This window comes from Thunnus thynnus, chromosome 14 (assembly GCF_963924715.1).
Source record: "Thunnus thynnus chromosome 14, fThuThy2.1, whole genome shotgun sequence".
In the NCBI taxonomy this organism is placed as follows: domain Eukaryota; kingdom Metazoa; phylum Chordata; class Actinopteri; order Scombriformes; family Scombridae; genus Thunnus; species Thunnus thynnus.
In genome coordinates this window covers 27,289,892-27,313,487 of record NC_089530.1, presented here as the reverse complement: position 1 = coordinate 27,313,487, position 23,596 = coordinate 27,289,892, and the positions used below count along the sequence as shown (strand labels likewise).

At 39.8% G+C, this 23,596-nt stretch overlaps 3 protein-coding genes across 4 annotated transcripts; 2 read left to right on the top strand and 1 right to left on the bottom strand.

Moving 5' to 3' along the window:
* Window positions 1-196: 196 nt before the first annotated feature.
* Window positions 197-6,463, top strand: dnaaf10 (dynein axonemal assembly factor 10). Its single transcript, XM_067610764.1, has 8 exons — window positions 197-471; window positions 2,393-2,493; window positions 2,771-2,901; window positions 2,995-3,096; window positions 3,741-3,856; window positions 4,453-4,587; window positions 5,274-5,371; window positions 5,513-6,463. Exons 1-8 carry the CDS (start codon window positions 286-288, stop codon window positions 5,718-5,720), a joined length of 1,077 nt encoding a protein of 358 aa, XP_067466865.1. The 5' UTR covers window positions 197-285; the 3' UTR covers window positions 5,721-6,463.
* On the bottom strand, window positions 3,921-19,730 carry LOC137197384 (uncharacterized). Of its 2 annotated transcripts, XM_067610755.1 has the most exons (21): window positions 19,209-19,730; window positions 18,888-19,095; window positions 18,366-18,532; window positions 17,905-18,035; window positions 17,371-17,537; window positions 16,296-16,381; window positions 15,872-15,952; window positions 15,206-15,320; window positions 12,863-13,038; window positions 12,510-12,731; window positions 11,666-11,868; window positions 11,160-11,282; window positions 10,585-10,722; window positions 10,139-10,388; window positions 9,740-9,941; window positions 9,249-9,492; window positions 8,655-8,782; window positions 8,080-8,234; window positions 7,075-7,297; window positions 6,102-6,249; window positions 3,921-4,629 (listed from the first exon to the last, which is right to left on the bottom strand). In XM_067610755.1, the coding sequence occupies exons 1-20, from the start codon at window positions 19,365-19,367 to the stop codon at window positions 6,110-6,112; spliced, it is 3,318 nt and encodes a 1,105-aa protein (XP_067466856.1). In that variant the 5' UTR covers window positions 19,368-19,730; the 3' UTR covers window positions 3,921-4,629; window positions 6,102-6,109. The 2 variants fall into 2 exon arrangements, with proteins under 2 accessions (XP_067466856.1, XP_067466855.1); XM_067610754.1 differs by lacking the exon at window positions 3,921-4,629 and having other exon boundaries at window positions 5,843-6,249.
* Window positions 19,731-19,846: 116 nt separating this feature from the next.
* Window positions 19,847-23,021, top strand: c1d (C1D nuclear receptor corepressor). Its single transcript, XM_067610769.1, has 5 exons — window positions 19,847-19,935; window positions 20,251-20,392; window positions 21,606-21,672; window positions 22,060-22,115; window positions 22,201-23,021. The coding sequence occupies exons 2-5, from the start codon at window positions 20,255-20,257 to the stop codon at window positions 22,402-22,404; spliced, it is 465 nt and encodes a 154-aa protein (XP_067466870.1). The 5' UTR covers window positions 19,847-19,935; window positions 20,251-20,254; the 3' UTR covers window positions 22,405-23,021.
* The last annotated feature ends 575 nt before the right edge of the window (window positions 23,022-23,596 follow it).

The window sequence follows — 23,596 nt, the reverse complement described above, 5'->3', positions numbered from 1 at the left end:
GAGGAGTGAAAATAATAAGCAATCGCGTTGTAATTAACAGAGACGTTTCAGTAAGTTACTGGAATTGTGTTTAAAATAATAAAAAATACTGATACAGTCGGTGTATCTAAAACACGTGAAATGTTAACTTGAAATGTTTATATTTAGTCAGGCATCTGTTTAGGCAGCTGCAAGAGGGTCCCGACGTCATTTGTTTTGGCAGCAAGCTGCATTGAACATTATATTTCTTGCCACTTTTCAAGAGCATTTCAACCCTTTTAAGGGGCTATTTCGCACTCTGCAAAGATGTCATCGCCACTGTCGAAACCTCAGATAATTGCGCATATTCAGAAAAGTTTGAACTACACCGTGTTTGACAGTAAATGGATTCCCTGCAGCGCGAAGTTTGTCTGCCTCGGGAACTTTCCGAGAGGAACCGGAGTGATGCAAATATACGAAGTTCAGCGCGGAGAGGCTCAGCTTATCAAGGAGGTAGATAATATGACACAACTTGTTACTTCTGTTTGCTCTTGTACCTTTTTTTCCTCAGAAATACATTGTTCAAACCGTTTAGGGTTAGCTAGCTAATAAGAAGTTTCTAGAAAAGTCCTGCAAGTTGCTTGTCTCCATAGCAACAGGCAACACGAGAGTACTAAATGTCCTCTGCAAGTTAAAGTTTGACTTTTTTGACCTGCCTTTGCTATCATTTAATACGTCCTTGAACGATGAGTTCATGTCCAGTCTGTCTTAAAACAACAGTCTGGTGCCTATATGAACACTGAAAGAGGTTTTCCTCGCTGTAATCATTCCTTCTGTTCATACTGGCTATTAAAAGATCCCCTTCAAATCTGCTTTCAATGAAAGTGACAGTGTGTCAATACAGTCATTTTGTGCAAAAAGAAAATTGAATTTAATTCAATTAAAATTGTATTTGTCCTCTACCATCTCATACAAAAGCAGTTCAAAGTGCTTTACATAAAAACAAAACAGCAAAAAATGTGCTTATAAACAGAAACATCCATGTATACATACACATATATACACGCACATATACACTGCGACAATAAATTTAATCCTCTCTGTTGGAGAGGATGTGGTTTAGTAGGAGACCTTTCCTACATTTTTGGGATTGTCCTAAATTACAAGTTTACTGGAAGAAGTTAAAAAAGGAAATAGGACATTCCAGGCAATGTGTCTCTAAGGGGATTGAGGAAAAACAAATCATTTATGCTTAGAACTGTTGTGTTAATAGCCCATAAAATGATTACAATAAACTGGCTCAGGCCCCACCCACAAACCAATGGACCCAAAGACTTAAGGCCATGAACTGTATGGGAAAATATAACTGGTCTACTGTTATATCGTATCTAGCAAAGTTACTTGTTAACTTTGTTACTCATTCTTTCATACCAATATTATTTGTGTATGTAAAGTTGTGAGACAGTCTATCTGAAGCTTATATGAGGCTTCAGCAGTCTGAGTTAGTCATATCAAGTGGATATCTTTCACATTTAGTCTTTTAGCATCAAATTCCCTCTTTGTGTTTCCTCAGACAGTGTTTCCCTGTTGACCTGCACTGGAAGTATAGTAACAAAGTTTGGTACTAAAAAGACTTCATATAACCTTCAGATAAACTTTTAAATACATTTTTGCCCAGAAGGAGGCTTGTGGATTTTAGCCTCCATCACTTAGATTGTAAGCCCTTATGAACGGATCTTCTAATAGCCAGTATGAGGAGGAGGAATGATTAGGGTAAGAAGAACCTATTTCAATGTTAATTTTGGCGCATGACTGACTTAAGACACACTTAAAACACACACACACACACACACACACACACACACACACACACACACACACACGTTTAAAAGTACAGTCACAGGCCTTGTGTATAACAGGCTGTGTGACCTTTAACTACCACTACAGGACGCAAATGTCAGCCCATGACACAGAACAGGCAATGCAATACGACACTGGTAAGTGTCTGAGAAAAACAAATGTCAGAAAACTTAAAGTGTCAGTGATCTTTATAGCTTACTGGCAACTGAGACTGGCACGGTTACTGGTCTGTATCTGGACTTCAAGAAGATATAAAGGCACAGCTGAAGGGAAATGTTCACATCAAGAGTGCAGAGAAGATTTGAGGAAGCAGGATTAATGGGTTGTGAATCAGCTTAGGAACCTGGGAAAAGAAACATAAAACGTCTGCAAGGACTCATGAATCTTAACTCTAAATATTTAGTTCATGGGTAGATTTTCGATTATGCCTAAGTAATTCCAATTAGTCACAAACTTTTCATTTTACTCATGCTGATCCTTATGTATTTGCTGATTCCAACCAGAGAGCACATTCATACTACGGTTGTACTGCTTGTGCCATTCTCTGAGCTAAACCTTGCCTCTTATGTTTCAGGTAGAGAAGCCTAAACCCATAAAGTGTGGGACATTCGGGGCCACCTCTCTGCAACAAAGACACATAGCAACTGGGGATTTTGACGGAAATCTCAACATATGGTATTTTATCCACACAGTGATGTCATACTGTCTATACCTTGCCAGAAAAGAAGGTTTTAATTAAAACACAAACCACTTCATGTGCTAATTGTAGAGACTTAATTCAAAACTGTGTTAAAACCAAAGAATTGGATAATTAGTATTGACCTCTCAATGGAAGAGTCATGCAATTTCTTCTGAGATGAATCACTGACTGACTGAATTCAACGTGAATTCACACTGAGCCTGTCTTGTAGTCTACTAGTTCATTCAATGCAGACATTTCTATTATCTACAGGAATCTGGAGATGCCTGAAGTGCCAGTGTACACTGTAAAGGCCCACAAAGAGATAGTGAATAGTATCGACGGTGTTGGAGGCCTGGGGATCGGCGACGGTGCACCTGAGATAGTCACTGGAAGCAGAGACGGTAATAGCAATAAGAATGCTTTTAAAGCAACAACATAAAGAAAATTAGCTACAGAATTAAGTTAGCTAATATGTTTTCCTTCGGGTGTTACAGGGACAGTGAAGGTGTGGGATCCTCGACAGAAGGATTCACCTGTAGCCAACATGGAGCCTATGGAAGGAGAAACCAAGAGGGACTGCTGGACTGTTGCTTTTGGTGCGTACCTACATCCACAACTTCTACATAACCATGGCTTTATACAGTAAAAATGTGCCCTTTGCAGTTTTTGACACCTGCTTTCCATATCATTTAAAGGTAATATCAATACTGTGAAAAGATCATACCCATCATATCTATCATCTCTACTTTACAAAGGATCGTGACCCAGAGTTTCCTTGTGTAATTATCTGACGATTCAAATTGTTATCGCATAATTGACAAGTGGTACTGAGGGCATGTTTTACCAACACAGTAACAGCAACCAGCACAAAGTGGACAATCAGGAGGTATCCATTTGCCTTTTTCATTTTGTAATGTATCAGCACAGGTTTATCCATGTTCTCTATGCACAAAAGTTGGGTAAAGTGCATCTAGGTCATGCAATGGAAAAACAATCATCCTCCCACTCTTGTGCATTGCTATATGCCCTAGACTTCATAATGCTATACGAACAGGAAGCCCTGAATGCAACAATCTATGTGCACCAAAGAAAATCTTGCCTTAAAACTGTGTTGTAAATTTGAGTGTATTTTGTGTTATTTTTGTATACTTATCAGGTGTTTTCATCACTTCAAAATTCCAAAGCAGCTTTGAAATTGTGCCTTTACCATCATGAATAAAATCAGACCTTCTCATTATAGGTCATGCCTTCAACGATCAAGACCGCTGTGTGTGTGCTGGCTACGACAACGGAGATATCAAACTCTTTGACCTGCGGAATATGTCTCTACGGTGGGAGACCAACATTAAAAATGGGGTGAGGTGCACACACGTATTAAAATGGTGAAACATAAAAACATCTGAAAAGACGGGGTATGATGTTAAATATTTCAGGGAGAGATTTTCCTCTTGATTTATTTAGTCATGTAGCCAGTGTGGCACCACAGCAAGAAAACTACAATCACTTCTGAAGAAAACGGGAAGTCAAACTGACTTTATGATTCAACCAACTCAGCTCTATAAACTAAGAGTTGTAATATTTAGACTTAATGTTTTTATTAGGATAAACTATCCAAACATACATTATTTCTTTTGCACCACAGCCTGCGCTTGAATCATAATGTAGACAAAAACAGGGACAGATGTGGAGACAGCTCAAAATTACTTCCCAGCATGAATAAGACTGTACATACAATCACAAGGGAAGTCTGAGGTGAATACATGTTCTCTTCACACGTCATATACAAAGCACTACACTCATTTTATTACACAGTTGTTTCAACACCTCCCGTCAGGGGTCATTATGTCCATTTCAACATATTTTTTTGGGTATGGAGAATAGTTTGTGGTGGAGCCATGCCCTGTGATAAATGTCCAGAAAGAGACCGCTATTTTCTCTTACATCACGGCCAGGTATGCTGTGTGGAGTTCGACAGGAAAGACATCAACATGAACAAACTGGTAGCCACCTCACTGGAGGGAAAATTCCAAGTCTTTGACATGAGGACCCAGCACCCCACCAAGGGCTTCGCCTCTGTTTCCGAAAAGGTAATTGACTCGGGTGGGGTGAGCCAGACGGATGTTTGGCTCCTATGTATGGGAAAAATGTCAAAAGGTTATTATCATTATTATTATTATTACATTTGTAGGGTACAAAGGGATATGGGGGCACATGTCGTTTTGACTATTTTCACAGCTGGAAGTGTTTGGGGTTGTGTTTGTCTAACATTCTCTGTGGCTTTGTGTCACCAGCCAAAATTGACACTGGTCCAGCGAGGAGAGAGAAGTGTGGCTTTTTGTGGGAAAATACTAGAAAAACACACTTAAACCGGCATTAGTGTACAGCCCAGCTCGCCAAGTGTTTGCTAGGTCTGAGAGATCAGACGCCTCAGCTTTCTAAATATTTGTCCAGTTCTTCTGAGCGATCAACAGTTGGCACATCAAAGTCTCCAACCATGAATCATGAGGTTCCATCAGATATTTCAGTTATAAATAAGATATCTGTGTAGCTCTACAAACAGGTATTTCCATCTGGATGAAGGGGGGGGTGTTCTGCATATGTAAAGGCAGTAATATAATTTGTGATGCAGTGCAGTTTGGCCAGTTGACGCAAGGAAAGTGGAGCACTGGAGAAGGTGGGGGGTTTTTTAGATAAGTTTACATCTTGAAAGGTGAGAGAAATGAATTTAATTAAATTTTTTGTGGAAGTAAATGATCCATTTTCTTTATTTTAGGCTCATAAATCAACCATCTGGCAGGTGAGACATTTACCTCAAAACAGAGACATCTTTATGACTGCAGGAGGAGCAGGCAATATACATCTATGGAAATAGTAAGTCATCCATCTTTACTTACAACAATGTCAATCCCATTTCAAGACACATACATCATGATGGTTGTTTTATAAGAATAACATTTTCCTGCTTTACTAAAAAACTAATCTGTAAAATGTTTTTTGTGATGTCATTACCAGCGAGTATCCCGCTCAGAGAAGCAAGAAGGACTCGGATGATGTGAACGTGGGCGTAGCCGGCTCTGTCAACCTCTTACAGAACGTCACTCTGTCCACTCAGCCGATCGCCAGTCTGGACTGGAGCCCCGACAAGCAGGGCCTGTGTGTGTGTTCGGGCTTTGACCAGTCTGTGCGTGTGCTCATCGTCACTAAACTCAACACGGTGTGAAAAAGTTGACCACCAACACCAAAGACTGATGGTCAGGATCTTCATCTATTTCCATTTTTGTAGGATGCTCTTTTGTTGCACTATTGGCAAACATTGTTGTTCTCCAGACTTTTGATATGATGTTTATTTGTGAACTTTGTGTTTACAGATTAAATATGTCTTTTGTAGAAAAAACGACATCATTGTCTCAAATTTTTTTATAACAAGTAAAGTCAAGCAAAGAACCGTGTGTGTAAGCATAGGAACTGTCTTACCAGCAGAGGACAGAAGAAGAAAAGAAAAGACAGAGAAGTATTTTTGGTACAGAGAAACCAAACATGTTAAACTGTGACTCACTCAAGGATTCAAAAAGATTAATACAGCTATTCAGTACCGAGTTACCAGAATGATCATATCCAGCATTTGAACTTGAAGAAGTCCTGTAGATCCTCATCGTCTTCTTGTCTGTCATGGATCCTCGCGTAAACGCTCTTCAGCAGCTTAGTCATGGACTTTCCATCCAAGATGTCGATATATTTCTCAATGCAACCTACAAACACAACCACAGGTTAGCAAATAAAAAGATGACTGCAGCTTTCACATATGAAGAAATTCATTTCAAAACCTCATCCAAAATATTTGTCATGTTGTTTGAACTCTGTTTAATGATCTGTATTAAAGTTTGTCATGAAAAACCTCATATGATACTTAATGTGCTAATAATATATTAAACATCTTGAGATAATTAAATGCTCCTAATCTGATTTGCTCTGTGCACAGTGAATGATTTGTCTGACATCATGCTGCATGTATGTACTCTATGTCATGCCATCTATCCGGCCGTCGCACCAGTTGAATGTGATACATCTCTATAAATAGCGTGTCATGACATGTCACATGGGCCTGGCTGCATGATTTCAATGCAAGACTTTCTAAACAACACATTTTGGTTAAATATAGTCGTGGTAACTACTTGCCAAGAAAACTGTGGTAAACCAGTATTTGCAAATACACAGTACATGTTTTGTTTGTTTAAACATGCCCGGCATTCATGAGGGGTGGAGTTTGCAACATACCGTAGCGTGGTGCAAATGACTGCCACTGTTTTAAATACTATTTATAAATACTGCACTATTTAATAATACTGCAGTATTTTACCTAAAACAGTTCATTTTAAACAATCAGCCCCAAATTATTATTATTGTATATTTGATAAATAATTATTTCCTTTATTAAAGTCAGAATCAATTTGAAAAGTTGCATGCAAATTTGAATTCAGCTCACATTAATAACAACAGTGTTACTGCTCACTAGTGCTTCCACTGCTGTGGTTACTATTACCACTTCTATTTCAAATAATAGCAATAGTAATCACTTAGGCCCATGACTTTGCCATATGCTACGAGGCTGGGGCCCAGCTGCGGGTGGTCATACAGCTCCAGCATCATCAGCATGCGGACGATCTCTCCTGTGATGAAGGCGTCGTCGAAGCTTTGTTCAGCCACAGGCTTCAGAGGGAAACTGCAGTACACCTCCACTGCAGCCTGTGGGTCCGACGGCTCCAGCAGCTGCACGAGCTCGATGTATGCATCATGAACCTAGACAGTCAATTTATTCATCAACCACAAGGAGAGAAATTAACACTGGACACCTGCCAAATGCTTGTAATCTCTATAACAAACATCTCTACCTGCGATATATGCAAGTTATTTTCTCCTAAAAAAGGCGTTTGAGCTGTAAAATGCTGAGATTGGACCAAATCTAGGATTCATTGATACTTAATTATCTGTTAGGGATTTCCTTTTTGATTCTCTTTGAAAGTGTAACAATACTAGCACCTCTGTCGGCTTAAAGGTCCCCTGTGGTTTCAATGTTTCTCTCCAAAATGATTTGTGTGTATCCTTGAAGCCTGACAAAAATGTTGAATGCATTTTCTTCCTCATAATTTTTGAATATTTTAAATAGTGCATCGTTTAAATCCATGCTTGTTTCCTTGTGCAATTCAGTCGCCAACAGTCAGTCAGTTAAATAGCTCACATACAATGCATGCTTGACCGTGTGTGCATGTGCAACCTCATGCACAGCTACACAGCGCTACTAGTGGTCAAAAACTTTGATGAGGGGCATAACAATTCATCCATTAGACACATTTTATAATAATACAGTGAATACAATATTATATATACTTCTATCTTATGTTTGGTTCAGCATATAAACCAGCAACAGAATGTGATCCATTCACTGAACTGAATCACCATGATTGCAGTCACCCAGTTCAGTGACAGAGAGGTGTTATCTTATTTTTTAGAGTCATTGTAAACTGCATTGTAAAAGCAGTGAGGAAATGGCTGAAATCTAAATATAACAGACAACATCTGACCCCTGGTGCCATGGAGATGACCTCCTGGTAGAGCTGCTTTGCCTGGTCCAGAGCCTCTACAGAGCGGGAGAGGGCGCGGGCCAGACCCAGCCGTGAGATGTGAGACCTGCGGTTCACTGGACTAGACGCACTGACTCCGTCTGCCACAACAGGCTCTGACACACAAAGTGAATACACACATACAGTATAATTATTTCCTTTCAGAAAAGAAGAGACAGACATCAAGAGTCTCTTCCTGTTGTTATTTCATGTCGTGTCATACGTGAGGTTTCACAATGAGACAACTGTTGTTTAAGGTGAGATATTTTTTTATGCTTTGCATAATTTATGTGCAGTATATGTGGTCTTTCAAAAACGGTGTATCGGTGAACTTTGATTTCATAAAACACAGTCACACAACTACAAAACAGCATAATCTGCAGTTCGAACATATGATTTGTGTCACCTAAATCCTGAAAAACTTAACTTTGTTTCATGAAAAACTAAGATTTTGGGGAAGATTCTTAGACATTTCAGCTATACAGTATTGGTCATTCTCTTGCATTAGAGTAAACCAAGCTTCTGTCATGTCTTACCCTCTGTTGTCTCTACAGTATTGGAACAACAGTCCTGTTTAGACTTGCTGGAAGGGAGCTGGGGTTTAGTACTGTTGTTGGAAGGTTTGGCTGATCTATCTGGCTTTGCTGCTGCTCCAGCTCTACCCCTGTAAGAGAATATATAATATATATAAATATATATATGTTAATTTGTGCTCATACAAAAAATAATTCATACACATCACATTTATGTCAATGTTAATGTCCTTATTCATGCATAACAGAACTATTAAATGAGCAGCCACGTGGTATAGTTTGGGGTTTTGGGTTTTTTTTTTTACATTTTTTATTATAATCCTCAAGTTTTCAAGACCTGTAAATGTTCCCTTCATTCGAATAATTCTCTTTTCATACAACTTCTACAAGGAAACTAGAAAACCTCCTCCAGTGAAGCAACTCAGATCAATGAACAGTCAAAGATTGTGTTTGTTCTTGGCATGAATATGAAGAAGGATAGAACTGAAAAAAGTATGCCTCCACAGGAAATCCTCCATGAATAAATAAAAAGGTAAAAACAGACAACCACAGAACGGGTCTGCCAAACGCCTGAATCAGGCTGCCAACATGACTCACCTGGCTGCTGGGGTTTTGGCTGGAGGCCGGGCAGCTTTCCCTCCCCTAATGGGGGCCAGCGAAGCAGGAGCTTTGGATACAGCTACTGCCGCCCGCCCTTGACCAGGCCCTCCCTGACCTTGCTTAGCTCCTCTCTTAGCCGCGCTGGTGTCAGAAGGCCCCTTCATTCCCGCTCGTGGGGTGATGGACGGCTTGGCGCCTATCTTGTTTTCAGCCTCCAGCCGAGTTTGCCACCAATTTTGTTCTGAACAAACAGGAGGGTTAATGTGCTAATGTGTTAGTGTTTGGGGTTCATTTTCACTGCATTTGTTTAATGCACTGTTTGTTGAACAGAATTGCTCGAGTTAACATGTCACGTACAGCCAATTTTACGTGCGTGCATATAACTTTTTTACAAAAATATAAGATTTGGCCAATCTGTACACAGTTTTGTTAGCTGGGAGTGACACCAAAGACCTTAATGTGAATGACAGTATAGCACATATACTCACTGCTTAACTGTTCAGGAGGCTCTCCGCTCTGACTTCTGTTTTCTAACTCAATGCTGGCCTGGAAGCTGAGGCAGGCATCAGCTATGGCGACCTTTGACCTGTCCGAATTTGGATTGTTATCATATTGAGCCAGCTGTGCCAAACCCAGGAGACACAAGGCGTGACTGTCCCGAGGCGTGATCACTACTGCAAGCTGGCATACCTGTAGGCAGCAGCAGGGGAGATGGGCGAAAGAGTTTGATTTCTCTGTTGCACCATAGAGGCAGAGAACAACAGACACTTATAGCCATAACAGATAAAAAACAGTATATTCTAGCTATGGTGCCTCAATGTACAGCAACACAATTAACTAGCAGACATCTGTTGGATTGTCAACTTGCACAACAGACCCACTATTACCTTCTCCTGCATGTCCAGCAGCTCCTGACAGGGGGCGATAGAGGTGAGGCGTATAAGAGCTGTGAGGGCCTGGCATCTCTTGGCCACCAGAGACTGCTTCTCAATGCCAGTCTTGGCCTGGCACTCACTCTGCTGGATCAGCCTCTGCAGCAGGGCAAAGTGAGCATCCAGCAGCACCCACTCCAGCTGCCCGCTCACCTCACCACGACACACACACCGACTCACACTCTGGGCAGTCAGCACGGCTACACTGAAGCATTTCAGCACAGAGACGAGCAGACACTGGGTTTTTATACAGTTTTGCTTCAACACTTATTAAACTTGATGTGAATTTAAAGACCGTAATTGAATCACAATTTCACACTGGAAATGAGTGAGACAGCTTATTGGAGCTGAGATCCACTGATAAATTCTTACTAAAACAAAATTTCAGGTTTGTAACGTACGTGTGATAGACTTGTTCAGCACTCATGGCCTTCCCTGCCAGCGTGTTCCTCTGCTGCAGCTGGCCCAGAGTGAGGAGGCCTCGCAGGAACTGTGTGCTGAAGCTGGATAGAGGGTCTGATGGATCCTGCTCCACCCAGCTATAGAAGACAAAGAATGGCAACACACTCACATACATCAGCCATGATGACTGTGATGAAGTGACATGCAAACAAAACAGACAAACGCAAAGCAAGGATCAGAACTCATTGACTATAAATCAAAGTAACCACTCCATCCCAAAATGTAACCAGCTATTTTTTTTAACTGGTGAATAATCAGATCTCTAAATCTTCACCCAGTCCTTCTCCACTTTAGATTCAGATTGTCTTGTGTTGCCCAAATTTGGATTTTCTGGCCCCAAATCCAGACTTTGAAAGTTCTTCAATTAAAAAAAACACCATTCATATCCTGCATCCTGTGTTCTTAAACAGAACATCCTGGTACATTACTGATACTGTCATGCCCTCACACTGTCTCCCTCTCTCTCTAGATGCATCCACCTCCACCACACACACACACACACACACAAACACACCTCCTGTTGCAGCGCTGGCTGATAAAGTGCTCCAGTCCCTGTTGTAAGAACAGAGCAGCCTCCTTCTCTGTGTCCTCGGAGACTTTTTGCTCCTGCTGCAGCAGAGCCAGCCCTGTGAAGAACCTGAGACAGTGAAGGCAACACAGAAGAAATGTTGGTATCCTTGTAAATCTGGGCCCTGTTGAACTGCTAGTTCACATTTCTGCATGTTTGACCATTCCAACCCTGGTTGATTTTTAATTGTCCATTCCCTCTATGATCATGATATTATTATTGATACTTGGCAGGTGCAGCATGACTTGGATCCTAATTATACTGCTCTCTTCAGGTGATATTTCAGGTGTTTTCTCTATCTATGAGCCAGTACACAATATGAGATCCTCAGGTAAAAACCTCCTGGCTGTGTGGATAAAATGTAATTAATTAGGATTATTATTACTGCTAATACAGCTACTGACACAATATAATTTCTGCTACTGCTACCAACAATAGTTCTATGACCTGACCTGAGTGTCGGATGTAGGGGGCGTAATGCTAGGCCGCTCTGGAGATGCTGAAGGGCTTCCCTGCTCCTTCCCTGCAGCAGCAGCAGCCTTCCTACATGGAGGTTGTACTCCCAGTTGTCTGGACTCAGAGACCAGGCGTCCAGGTATTTCATCAGGGCCCGGTGGACGCAACTCTCCTCATCCCGCACAGCTGCACCGCTGTCCTGCAATAAGGGAGAAGGAAGTTCATTCCATATGTCATTTATTGATGGCCAATTACTTACCGGGTACTGTCGACGGCACCAGTCTGAGCAGCCATGGCAGTCTCTACAAGCTACATAAAACTTAAGCATCCATAAACTGTGGCAGTTTGACGCATTTCCTTATTAAAAAGGATGCTGTGCTACGTCTAGCAATGGAAAATGTCACAATATTCTGTTTTCTAAAAATCTACTTGAGCTGGAAAACGATATAAAGTGACTCTGAGGTAAAGGATGTAGTCAGTGATGATGGATCGTTATTACTGTCTTTTTAAACTTTGCAAAGCCGTCGTGAGAGCTTTGTAAACTGTGACATAACTCTGAATGGGATAAGCAGGTTGGAATGGAATGACTGTACATCCGATCAATAGTCATTTGTCATGCATCAAGTTAGAAACGATTGCTATCAAGCCACGAGTGAATGGCAGTGCAAGTAATTGAAAAATGTAATGTCAACAAGCTGTGAGTTTCCTGGTCAAAACAGCAAACACAACTCTCGCTTTATGTTTTAGGTATTTCACTGGTGCTCCTAATTAGAGCAAGTAGAGTAAAGTAAACTTCATTGTCAAGAAACATTATAGCAGCCTATAGTATGACACAGTTACCTTGCCAGTTTTCTTGGAGAGCCAAATGTAGAGTGTTTGAACATAATCTGCTTTGCTGGACTGGCCCTGCTCTCTCAGCTGCTGATACTCTTTATCCAAGGCCTGAAGCTGCTTCTCTGTGGTGGGAGTGCCGAGGAAACCGTGGAGCTTACACACAGCCAGGATGTCATCCTGACGTGCTGTTGATTTAGCATCGCTTAATTCATCTCTGTCCTTGTCAACCTGGAAATGAAGGAGTGAAAAGAGGAGAGGGTGGGACGCTTTCAAGAAGCACTATTTTAATTTTTTTTTTCTTTGTCAGGTTTTCATAAATGTTTAGACCTTCACATGACAGTGGTTTCAATTGACACTACCTTCTTCTGCAGGCCGTACATCTCTGTAGCGTAGTGCTGCTCCTCTAGAACGAGCCCCAGGAGGAAGTGGAGTCTGGCATCTCTGGAGCTGAGTCTGATAGCTGATGCATAGTGGACAGCAGCTTGTTCCAGGCTATGAAGAGGAGACTGCTTGTCCTCATACTGCAACATGTCCCCTGTTGTGGAGATGTAAAAAAATGAAGCCTGTGGTATAAAGTATGCACACATCAGACAACAAGCCCAGAAAGTATTTGCATATATTTGTAAGAGAATTTGCATCAATATAGAACTGAAAAAACAACCTTTCACAGTGACTTTATTCTGCTGACTCGTACTACAGGAAATTTAACCCATGACAGTCATGATAGGTCTATATCAGGATATCATAACATCATCATAATAACCATGACAGAGGTGAATTAGGCAACAAAATGACAGATGCTGTAGATAAGGAGAACTTCCAACTCATATCTGCTTCCTGAATCAAAGAAGTCTGAGCATAGGTCATATTGATGCCCAGGGTTTACTACTTGGCTGTGCTCATGCGTGTTTTATATGTTAAACATACATCTATCTAGTGTGTGTAGTTCTGTACTTTTAAACCTTTAAAAACAAAAATTTACTGTCACCCAAAATTAGTATATTAGTATATATTAGTTATATAGTTTAGTTATTTTAGTTTGTTTTAGTAGAGTTTTAGTTTTTTCAAAACACAAGGAGATGCTCTCCTCTAAAACATTTTAGTTTTAACACGAGTCATAATTGTAATAAATACTGATAGTAGTTACTTTTACATTCATGTCAGACCGTGGTGACTGTCAGAAAAGACAAACAGACACTTTTACAAACAGCATTTGGCTGCTTTCTTGTGTTACTTTCTCATGAAAATGTTTCAACTTGATTCCACTCTGAAATCAAACTCTTCCACTACTGTTTGAGACACTGCTTCTGTTTTATCCAAACACAAACACGTCCCTGTTCTCTACTATTCACAGTACACTGCATAATAAGGAATAAGAGGAGCTCCCATTTGGCCGCCATCTCTCTTTGCACTTATGAATGATTGCATGTGTCCTTTGAATGAAATATTCAGAGTGTGACTTGCCTTGGCAAGAGTTCCTTTTTTCTGTCAGACTGCACTGATGTCACAGCTTTTATATTCCAGAGAATATTACAAAACCTATGAAGCAAACCCATTCTGCAGCTGCTGCATTTTTTGTATTTCTTTAACTACTATAAACCAGATAAAAAAAAACTTTCAGTTAATAAAGGTTTTCTGTGGACCTAACTAATATTAATTTATTATATGCAGTGTAAAGTCTCTTTAAATATTAAGAATTAAATACAGAACAAGCAGCATTTTTATTGAGGCCAAGTTCCCCTGCTTTGATAATACCTACAAAAATGATCCAAAATGATCTTTGTGTTTTGCAGCAGGTCAGACAGAACAACACTTTTCATTCATAATCCTCTATGCAGCTTGATCTGGTACAAGAGAAAAAGCTTGTTTATTTTTCAAGGGGTGAAGATTAACTGTCCATCCCTCCCTATCTCATACCAACTCTCTCTCTCTCTCTCTCCCGTGTTACTTCTTGGTTCGGCTCCAGTGACTTTCATTCAGGCCTCTGGGATCAGTCTCGAATGTCACTTCTCAAAGTCATCAAACAATTAGTAAGGCATAAGTAGCTGAGAAAAGACAAGCAGTAACTTGAGTGCCTGGCACATCGGATAGAAGAAGAAGCTCCAAAGGCAACCGCTAACTCGCCCATTTTCATGTATTTTTTAATGGCTGAAACTGAGCTGCTGTGCCAAGGCGGGGCAAAGAAAATTACTGCCCTGATCTCTGGCCAAGAATGTCTTTAAATAATCAAACAGGTGTGTTATTTTACTACCTGTGGAATACAAAACAAACTCCAGAAACTGTCTTTTAAAGTGGGTGGTAATTTAACTCTGCAGCATTTTATAAGTAAAAGGAAGAGAAAAGAAGGGTTTTAGTACAGATATGTTAATGAGAATAATATCTGCAGAGAACTGATAAACCTTTTGATGCATTCTAATTGGCCGGCACCCCTTTTTTGGATTGCACTGAAAAGTATTCTTCCCAAGACAAAAAGAAAATAAAGCATTCTTATTATTATAGTATTCTGCACTGTGATTAATAAAAGTGTAACAATACAGGGGGTGAGAAGGTTATTGGAGTCAGCAGGGTGTATCAGAGACTTTAGGAGGGAAACAGGCTTTATCAGTGTTGTAGTTGGCATTGGTTGCCAACAGATGTTGATAGAGTGCTTGACATCCATTTAATTCCTGATCCTACACTATTGGATGCAAAGTAATACATGCCTGGTTTTGGCAAGCATTGCCTGTAGAGTTTCAGGTGATCCTGGGCCAAAGAACACAGCTTATCCACATTGTCTTCTCTTGCTGTCATCTGCAGTCTATTCTCCCAGTTACGCACCTGTAGTGGATCATTCAGCAGTGAAGTAACAGAGGCGAAGCCGTAAAGCTTAAACAAACAGGAGCAGTGTTGTACAGTACAGGTAGAGTTGATGTCCATATAGTCTCTATTATGTCATTCAAATTCATCACAGACATAAACTTTTACTAACTAAATATTATCTCATATTATTAAGGGGTATCAAACATTTGAGAGAAATATCTTTCAAGAGACAAAAAAAATGTCGTCTTATGAAAAATGCAGATTTTTTAAAATTACTAACAGGTCATAGTTTACTCACTTTTACCACAAGATCATTTTGCCTCCTTATCATGTGTGACCTACTGTATATGTGGAAGTATGAAAGTTGTGTATTACAGCATCAGAATCACTGACGAAAAGTCCTGTTCACTCATAATGATCAGATTTAGGCGATTCTGACCCCTGAATCAGATCTCTAGTTTACTGAATGGATAATTACTTGAAATAGGAAACACAAAGAAAGAAACACAAGTTAGAGAAACTGAACTGACTGTACACTGAAAATACAAAGTAACAGTAAAGATCATTACCTCCAAAATGTGTTTAGTCTCTATTTCCAAGCAATTGGATGATGCAAAGTGCTTCTTATACCAAGTCGTCTCTGTGACATCCTGAAAGAAATGGTATCCTGGTTATACTGAAAATGTTTTTTTTTAATATTTCACACATGTGGATGAAGAAGTAAAGAGCATTTGACTGATTAAATTAATAAAATAATCTATGGTGAGTTTATCAATACAAAGAGTGAGGGTATAATAGCAATTAATTAAATGCAGAAACGCCATCACACCTCTGCACCTCATCCACGCTCACAAACACGAGACATTTTTACCGTGGAAGTTAAACCAGCACTTAGTCACTGTGAAGGGATTGCTGACTTGTAAATAAAGAATGAGCAAGGTCAGTGGCGGTGATTCTGGCAACGCAGAGCACTGTTAAATCTTTCATACTGACCTTTGCATCCAGGTCCCCTGTGGGCTTCTGTGGACAGTCCAGAGAGTGTGACCCCAGCTCAGACAGTTTCATCACACTGTCACATCCTTTGTTTAAAAAAAGATCAAACACACAATAAATCACTCACTACAGGTGGATACTAGTGTTGTCCTCCACTCTTGATCAAAGTAAAGTCCAGTTAAATAACACATTTATGACAGGTTTAATCAGGTGATTGTGTATCTGTTACAGAGTAAATTGAGCTGTCAGTTTAATTAACAACTCTGCAGAACTGCTTTTCCTACAAATACAGGCAATTGTGCAAATTGAGCACCAACAATTGCAAAGAAGTCTATTGCATGTTGTTCTGGTGCCACTTTTATGGTTGTTCTCTTGGTTGTCTAAAAATAAATTACTCATCTGACTAAGCAGGAGGAAGCCTGCTGGATAAAAGGGCCTGATGCCAAATCAAGCCTTCAACTCAAGACAGCTGATAAATGAGGTCTTAGTTAAGTAATAATATCCCCCTAGTTACCGCAACATAATAGATGTCTACAGTAACATCATGTTACATGATAGTGAAATCAGGACTTTTGAGAGGTAAGGGAGAGTGTACCTAGCAGCGTGAAGTTGTAGTTATACAAGCCTTTCTGGAGGCAGAAATAATTCAGCTGATCAAGAAAAATCTTAATGTTGGAGCATCCAGAAGGTTTAGCTTGTTGCAATAAGTCCAGTTGCTCTTGACTCAACCCTTCTGGATATACAATGACCTGGATGACTGAGAATCTTCAGAGACTTAATGGTGGAGCCAAAGAAAAGAGTGCAGGTTAACTATCTGAGCTTAAATGGCAAGGAAGGAACTCTGTAATGGCAAGACCTTTTGTATTCTTTGATTACGTTTTACATTTGTGGCCGTGGGAGGTTAGCGAGCTATTAACTTCCTCCTCTTCATATCAAATGTTTTTTTGCTGAAATAATTGTGCTTCTATTACTTTACCCATTGACCTTTAACTCAACAAATAGGAGCTTTGTCTCCACAACACAACGATTCTGCTGCAGACAAATCTTTTTGAGGAGCTAAGACCCCAAGCTGCACCTCGGTAATTAAAGAAGCACTTGATCAGAGCAGCAGACATCTTCCTGTCAAGGTCCACTTCAGTGACCTTCCAGGCGTCTCCCAGAGGACAATCGCTAAGAGGGTCGACTTTCGATCTTCGTGCCAGCATCTCGATATAAGGCCTTGAGAAGATGTGCTTTGGGTCACTGCAAATCAACGAGAAAAGTCTGAGCTAGATGTAGTACTAGAAAGCAGTGTGTGCATAGTCTCAGATCCTTTAAACTGTGCTGTCCTAAATGGTAAATGGTAAATCCAATTAACCAAAGTAAAACAATATAGCCATCAATATACTTAATTAAGGTATAAGAAACGTCCATTTCCATTGGCAAACTCAGAGACTGTGCATGTGATACTGATTTGTTATTGTTTGTTGTCTTTTTTTAAGTTACAACCGCATCAACTGTAAAGCACTTGTTTTAGAAAAATGCAATTGAAATGAATATGATAAAGGTTCTGACTCTTACTTCTATTAGTTTTTTTTTCACATACAGTGTCTTCCTGTTCAAGTCTCACCTGTGGTTGATAGATACAGGCCTATAAAAAGCACTCAGGGATACTGGACATTCATAGTCCAGCTGCTGCTTCCCATCAGTGAAGGTCACCGCCATGGGAATAAGCTCTCGAGTCACCAACACTGTGTACACCTGACAGAGTTAGAGGGGTGTCGGTTTTAGTTACCACTGGAAAAAAAAAGTGCTAGTGTGGCAGTAGAGCCCATCCTTACCAAACCTAAAATCACCAACAAAAACCTCTATTCTTGAAAGATGATTTATATATTAACATGGGTCAACCAAGAGTGTGTGCAAGGCTTTAAAATAAGACTACTGTGGGTTACCAGGTAAGTATGAGGTAAAGATGAGGTGACCCGCAAAGCTGTGAAGATTTGTTTGTTTTGAAGTGTGTATTTTAACAATTGACTGTGCTAATCAAACGCACATAAAAGCCATCACATCAGCACTGATGCCTCATCCTACCTGTGAATTACTGCCATCTGCTGAACAAACTGTGATCTCCACCACAGTGTCTCCAAAATTCAGTGGGACTGGTTGTGAGCTGTCTGCCCCATTCACTGTAACTTTTATGTTTTTGTCTGGCACCTTAGGAATCAGGGTCACAGCATTACAGTGAAAGGTGACAACACCTGTGGGGGAAAAAAAAGTTTTCAGTAAGAGCAACAGAAATCAGAAACATCAATAAAAAAATATTTGTATCCTATATTTAAATGTAACCTGCTGGTATTTGGAAATTGTTTTGTTTTTTTGTTTGTTTGTTTCTGTAACTTTGGAAGACAAAATACCACCAAGGGACATAATTATAAATGTTTTTACATTTTTAACATTTTCAGATATTGTAGTGTTGCATAAACATCAATATTTTTTTTTTTAACATGTCAGTGTATTTACTTTTTGCATCCATTAAAATATGAAATAATAGCACAGCAAGACTTAAATTCAACTTCTACATCACAGAGCATACTGTAGTATGTTTCTACTCACTATTGTATTCATAGATTTTAGGACAAAATGCAGGATGAAGAGGGAAATCTCCTTCCAAAGCCAGATGATTGAGCTCTGCAATCTTTGCAGAGAGCTTGGTGATTTCCACACAGTATTTCTTTATAGTACCATCTTCAGCTACCACCTCAATCTCTACCCTGTTCAACCCATCATTCAGTTTAATGGTGCTGGAGCCGTCACCAAAGAGCTGAAACATAAAAAAAACACACACATGGTGCTGATGAGGTTAACTTTTCTGTGAAGGTGAGATAAAAACATAAGCATTTATTTTGTTACATTCATTTGCAGGAAAGAACTCACAACACTGTATGAAGCCCCACAATCACTAGTAATCAGGTCCAGAATCACTTTGTTGACATTGCTCTCCACTGTCATTTTGTAATCTGTGACTTCTGGAGTGAAAGCTGGCTGTAGATTCCCACAGGAGACGGTAAGCTTCTCCAAATCACAGTTGTCCATGTCTCAAGCCTCTTTCACGGTTGGTTTACTTGTGTTTAGCGACAACAATGTGGATGATCCAGGTCCTAAATGCACCTAAACTGCTGTCTTGACATCCCAGCTTCACACTGACGCTCCGGGTTACCATAGCAACGTGAACACTTCAGCCCCCTTCAGATATTAAGTTACCAGCAGTTAACTTTGAAATATCTTAAACGTATTTTCTCTGAGGACAAAGCACCACCATACACCAAAAACATGGTGTTGTTTTTGCTTTTTTCAGTTTTCGTCATAAATTCAGGTAACTTATCTGTCAAAAAATAGACGTCCTTATAGAAAGAAAACTCTTGTGGCCAGTTGTAGACGCTGAAAAATGTACCAAAAATATTTACGCAAATACTGCTGTTATTATTCTACAAAAAAAAACACATAGAGTTCGTTTTAAGTAACTAAAAATGCTATTAACCGCTAACGCTAACTAGGGTAAAGTCCTCCAAACGGCAGACGGCAGTAGAGTGCAGAAGAAGACGAGCTGTGTTGTTGTTTAACGTCACTTCCTGTCAGCTACAGCGTGCAGCGTGCAAGAAAGGTAAACCAGAAACATCTTAATATTGTCAGATTCAAGCGTGAAATGAACCTCGTATTACAAGTAAATCCGTAAACTGTTGCTTCAGAAACAACTTTCAAATTTTATTTATTTCCATTCATGTAAATGTTCGCCTGTTCGCAACATGCGTCAGCTACTAGCTACCTAGCTCACATTGCTAACGTTAACTGACCCGACATGCTTTGAATATGAGCTTGTTGTTATCGTCTGTAGTCTAGATAATGAACTAAATACACGCAGTCATGCTACAACACAGCTACACACTATTAATATATGACTTTATTAACTGCTTTACAGGAAAATGGCAGCGGACAGCAGAACCGAGGACTACCCACACGAGATAGACGAACAGCTCACAGGCTTCGACTCGTCAGTCTCTTCTGTCAAAACTATGCTGGAGAAGTTGATGTCGATGCCCAGAAATGACCTGCTGCAAAAGGTAGGCTGAAGAATGTTTTTCCAGAGCGGGAATTAGGCAGGAAAACAAGCTGACACAGACACACACACATTAAACTTAGTGGAACAGAACTGCAACGTGTAGTCGATTAGTCGATGCCAACTATTTTGATTATCAGTCGGTTTCTTTTCACACACAGAAAAATCCAAGCGAACCAAAATAATCCTCCTTCAGTGACCTGACAGAAAAAAAACAGGTTGAATCATTTTCAGGCAGATTGTCTGGTATGTTGGCAGACAAACAGATTTTCAACAAAGCAGTCTGAGGGGGTCCTGTGTGATATGTGGGGGATCCTGCTGTTTCTGGGTGAGGTTTGTACGAGACAGATTGACAGGCCACAAGTCCCTGATTTGAAACAGACTAGGTTTAACATGCCATAACTAACAGTGCAATATTGTGAACAAAAGATAATCCAGCAATACTTTTTGATATCTTAAAAAACTGTCTGTAAGGGCGTTTTCAAACCTATAGTTTATTTGCTGTGGTCTGAATCAGTGATGAGTAGGTAAACTTGGTGCATTTTCAGTGTCTTTCCACAGTGGGTCTGCACCATTACCACGCCATGCACGCCATTTGACAGTTATTGTAGCTGGCAGATATGACAGATCTGCCGCCAAATTTCAGCGGCGAGTGCGGTGTTTATGTTACCACGACTACATGGCCCATACAAACACAAACAAGTCAAGGGAGATTGATAAGACAGAGAACTGATGAATGTCATTCAGGCTTACATAAAATCATATTGTGAACATTACTGTTCATGCTGGCTATTATTTGTCAGCTTGGAAAGCTACCATGGCTTTTGCCCTGTAGGCCCGACATTATTGTTTGCCTTGTCAGTTGACAATTATGTGGTTGCTGCCGCTAGCTGAAAGATTACACTCCATTGAAACAGTTCTCCTAGCCCTCGCCGTTACTGGCACACTGAAATGGAGCGGACCCACAGAGAAAAATACAAGTGAACTACAATGCATCTCTATAAACCATGTGAGAATGTTCACTTCACCCAGTATGCAAAGTACACAGGGGTATGGGAGCTGTTTTGCTCCAACTTGCAAAAACACAATAATTTTACTACAATAACCCCAGAGTCTGTTAAGAAGGTCAGCTTAATGTCTACTATTTTTGTGGATTTTTTTTTTTTATAATTTTATACTAATGGTGCTAACATAACATAAATCTGCTTTATTGACAGTTGGATCCTTTGGATCAAGCCAAGCTGGACCTGATGTCCGCCTACACCCTCAATTCATTATTCTGGAGTAAGTTTTTTGGATTGTTTCTATATCCTGTGCTTTAGAGGAACATAAATATAAAGTTGGCAGTATACTCCAAACAACACTGAGATTTAATGATGTTGGCAAGATATCTGAAGTGGTCTCCACACAGCAGATGTGTTAAACATGCATCTCGCCTATGGCATTAAACCAAAAAGCCAAATACAGAGCTTTTTAGCTGGTCCCCAGGATCACCAGCAGGTCTTGTTTTTATCATGTAGCCACTGTAGTAAAGGCTTTTTTAATGTTTGTACTTTGACGAAACAGTGTGCCTTGACTTTTTAAAGGAATTCGTTCCTCTTTTTTGAGCACAGTATTAATATTCTTTTTGACACATATTTTAAAGTATCTAACTTTTGTCATTGTTTACAGTGTACTTGGTTACACAAGGAGTAAATCCCAGAGAACATGGAATCAAACAGGAATTGGTATGTATCTTCTTCTGTGTTATCATTCTGTCTCTCTATTTATGTTTATTGTCTAATGTCTCTGCAACCACTCTGTGTTCTTCAGGAGCGAATAAGGACATACATGAACAGAGTGAAGGAGATCACAGACAAGAAGAAAGCTGCCCGTCTGGATAAGGGGGCTGCTGCACGCTTTGTCAGGAATGCCCTCTATGAACCAGAAGAAAAAGAGTCTAGAAAAAAAGCAGCATCCAAGAAAGCAGCAGACTCATCTGACACCCCTCCATCAAAGCGTTCAAAGCAGAGCTGAAGTAAAAGACACGATGTACAGTTTGGTCCGGTAGTAATTTGTACCACTTTTGGGGGAAACAAACATTGGAGTTAATATGTTTGCTCACAAGGCAACTTCTAAGGCTGTGTGACGGGGTATCATACAAGACAACAAAACAAACACTGTGTTAAGTCAGGATCATAGCCTGCAGTCAGATCCTTGGTCACCGTTGCCCTGCAGCAGTCAGCAAATGTTGCCGGATGTACTAGAAACACAAGACTGAAAACCATCTATGACACAGCATACTACGTTTGCTGTACATTTTCCTGGACACTGACTTCAGCAATTGGTCCAAAATGTAACAAACACAACTCTATAATATTTTTGTAATGTTACGTTAACTATTAAAAATACTGTTTTATTTAGAAATGAGAGAAACAAATTAATTTGGTCCAATCAAGTACTGAAATATGTCATTTAAGATTGTATGATTCCTTTTAGATAATTGAGAAATGTTAATTTGAAAGTGATTCTATGAATCATAAGATATTTTTTGCAGTGCATGTTTTACAGGAATGCTGTGTTTCAAAGACAGTATTTGTTTTTGTTAATGTTACTTTTAGGATTGATTTCTGCATAAAAATACTTGCTAATCATGTTTGAGTTATTTATTTCCTGTTATATTGTGCCCAAAACAAATTGGTGGTTTAATTAATATGTAAAATTGTCATTTTGACCTGTCACACATGGAAAAGCAGGTGTAAATAAAATTAATGATGGTTGAATTCCATTTAGGTGCTTCAGTTTCAGGGTCCTCAAGTGCTTACTGGGAAACCCGAACAGATCTATTGTCCAACAGTTTGACTGGTATATCACATCCCAGGAGCAGGTGCTACTAATTATTGCTAACCTGTAGCCTGGTTTGCTTACATGACCGCCAACCTAGCAACTAGTGCAGTCCAAAGAGTTGAAAATGACTTTTGTGCTTGATTGACCCTAAGAGGGTGTGATTACTACAAGCAAGCAGCATTAAATAGCAACATTTGCAATAGAAGCTACTGGGTAAATTGGTCACTGATGGATCATCACTCATGATAGACAATCTAAAATTAGTTCCCTCAGTGGACAGCACTTAATTTGGTGCAATTAATGGAAATGGCATAGGTTGAACTCATTTCTTTTTTTTTTTTACTGAGATGTGGTAGTGTATCTCATTTTGCAGTGTAAAATA

Bases quoted from the DNA above. Each gene is read 5' to 3' on its own strand.
- dnaaf10 (XM_067610764.1), top strand. From the start codon at position 286: ATGTCATCGCCACTGTCGAAACCTCAGATAATTGCGCATATTCAGAAA. The intron at 2,494-2,770 runs GTATTTTATCCA...TATTATCTACAG, and splicing joins GACGGAAATCTCAACATATG to GAATCTGGAGATGCCTGAAG. The intron at 3,097-3,740 runs GTGCGTACCTAC...TTCTCATTATAG, and splicing joins CTGCTGGACTGTTGCTTTTG to GTCATGCCTTCAACGATCAA.
- LOC137197384 (XM_067610755.1), bottom strand. From the start codon at position 19,367: ATGGACAACTGTGATTTGGAGAAGCTTACCGTCTCCTGTGGGAATCTA. The intron at 18,533-18,887 runs GTGAGTAGAAAC...TTTCCCCCACAG, and splicing joins TAAAATCTATGAATACAATA to GTGTTGTCACCTTTCACTGT. The intron at 13,039-15,205 runs GCATGTATTACT...TCTCCACAACAG, and splicing joins GCAATGCTTGCCAAAACCAG to GGGACATGTTGCAGTATGAG.
- c1d (XM_067610769.1), top strand. From the start codon at position 20,255: ATGGCAGCGGACAGCAGAACCGAGGACTACCCACACGAGATAGACGAA. The intron at 21,673-22,059 runs GTAAGTTTTTTG...CATTGTTTACAG, and splicing joins CCTCAATTCATTATTCTGGA to TGTACTTGGTTACACAAGGA. The intron at 22,116-22,200 runs GTATGTATCTTC...TGTGTTCTTCAG, and splicing joins ATGGAATCAAACAGGAATTG to GAGCGAATAAGGACATACAT.